Here is a 2,027-nt window from a genome sequence, read left to right on the forward strand (position 1 = left end):
TTAAACCAAAAAATATATTTTTGAAATAATATTCCCACAATAAGTTTTTGTCTTTTGTTGTTGCTGTAATATGCATGTTATGACCCCAATCTTTATAATTTTGGTCTCACATATTTCTATGCGTTGTCTAGATGCTGTAGAGATTTTAAATTTATTTTTTTTTGAGATATATATGGACTCTGAGTTAGAATGAATTAAATTTACTCTAGATTTTTTTCATTATTTGTTGATTTTCCGTGAAAATAAAAATAAATTTAGAAATATTTTAACATCAGCGGATAGATATAACATTCTGTTAACGATTTATACATATATTTTCTTATTAAAACCCAAAGGGAATTTTTAAATATTTTTTCATTATAAGGGAACAAAACCCCCTATAACTTTTGGGTGTAGCATCCAATTTTGTGAACGCGAACATATTTGAAACCACAATTTTCTTCTTAACCTAAGTACCAAAAATCGCGGATGTGCTCGCAAAAAAAAATTTTTTTAATGGTATTGAAAAGGAAATTTGAAATTTACCATATACCCTCGTTAGAATAAATGCTGAGGGTATAAATACAATAAAATAAGATTTATAGATATTTTATTTTGAATTACATATTTTTTAGGTTGCTTGCTATTAATTCCGTAGTTATTTAACTGTAATAATCATAACCTGCAGTTGTAGTAGTAGTTTTCTCCTTAGGGTCAACTATTATGCCCTGGCCATAGGTGTCTCCAAATTTATTGTTCCCGAAATTAATCAGAAAAACTTTCTCCTTTTACTTTGCCGGAACCAAATACAAATGCAACTGGAACACGTTCATTCTCATTGGGTTTTGGACCCTCCTCTGAGGGATTGGGATTAGGTTTCACAGGTGCAAAAACATTTCTTAAACGCTCAAGTGGCCTTGGCAATGGTACTCTGTGTCCAGGTTCGAAGAATCCAAATCCTGGTGTTGGCCAATGTGGTCTTCCGGGTCTACCATGGCCTGGTCTACCGTGTTCCGGACGTTTGGGTGGTTGTGGTGATGGAGCCGGGGAAGAATTGTCATCGTCTTCGGATGGATCCAAAGTCGTAGCTTTATTTTCGTCATTCTATATAAAAATTGATTTCTGCATCAAATATAATAAATAAAATTTTAAATTTAATTCTTACTTGAGCCTGGCCAATGGCCAACAAAGATAGAAGTCCCAATAAAATAAAGTACTTCATGACACTTGCTTTTGATACTACACTTAATCAATTACATCGACGCCAGATCTATTTATATGAATACCAATATTACTTGTGACTTTTAACTAGTTAAGACTTCAATTGTGGTGAGTAATAAATAGATCGTATAAAGGAACCTTATGAGTTACGTCAGGTCGAAAGTAAAAAGAAATAAAGATGGACGTTTCAAGCTACATCTGTGTCAACGTTGATGAAACTGAACATTAAGTGACGCCTTAGTAGATGCATAGTACAAATAAACAGATCTGGTATGGAATAAAACAAATATTATTCATTATTCAATGAATATAATTCTAAACTTCAAAACATTTACTTTAAAACATGGACTGCAAAATATTTACCTTTGACCGTATGCTTTATACAAAACTGTTAACACTGCATAAAAAATTCTGAATTGCGACAACGAATGAATTGCAAATGAAACATTGCAATGGTTACATTGAATATCCAATACACTTCCCCGCTTACATTTTTCTTTTATCTCCACATTTTTACCAAGTAATTAAAAATATGATTGTGTTGATGCAAGGACATAAAATAGTAAGTATTAGACAAAACGCATATTAGCCCAGTCAAAATGACATGCGTATAAAGGTGAAATAACAGAAATTTCCACTAAACTGCATTTTGGTGGATATCTATGGTTTGCCATTAGAAACAATGTCCTAAAAATGTTCCCATCGACCTTATGTGTGCAAAAAAAGTTATTCGCGGTAAATGTAATTTTTTGAGGCTTTTTTAGATTTTCCTTTTTCAAAAGCGGTAAGATTTAGCAAAAACAGGCTAAAGTAAAAGTTGTAGATTT

At 32.0% G+C, this 2,027-nt stretch overlaps 1 protein-coding gene across 1 annotated transcript; it reads right to left on the bottom strand.

The window, feature by feature from the left end:
* Positions 1–562: 562 nt before the first annotated feature.
* LOC141405319 (uncharacterized) lies at positions 563–1,467 on the bottom strand. The gene is made up of 2 exons (XM_073989526.1): positions 1,145–1,467; positions 563–1,083 (listed from the first exon to the last, which is right to left on the bottom strand). The coding sequence occupies exons 1-2, from the start codon at positions 1,199–1,201 to the stop codon at positions 745–747; spliced, it is 396 nt and encodes a 131-aa protein (XP_073845627.1). The 5' UTR covers positions 1,202–1,467; the 3' UTR covers positions 563–744.
* Positions 1,468–2,027: the final 560 nt, after the last annotated feature.

Source organism: Musca autumnalis, unplaced genomic scaffold, assembly GCF_047663935.1.
Source record: "Musca autumnalis isolate F117 unplaced genomic scaffold, ASM4766393v1 scaffold_5, whole genome shotgun sequence".
Classification (NCBI taxonomy): domain Eukaryota; kingdom Metazoa; phylum Arthropoda; class Insecta; order Diptera; family Muscidae; genus Musca; species Musca autumnalis.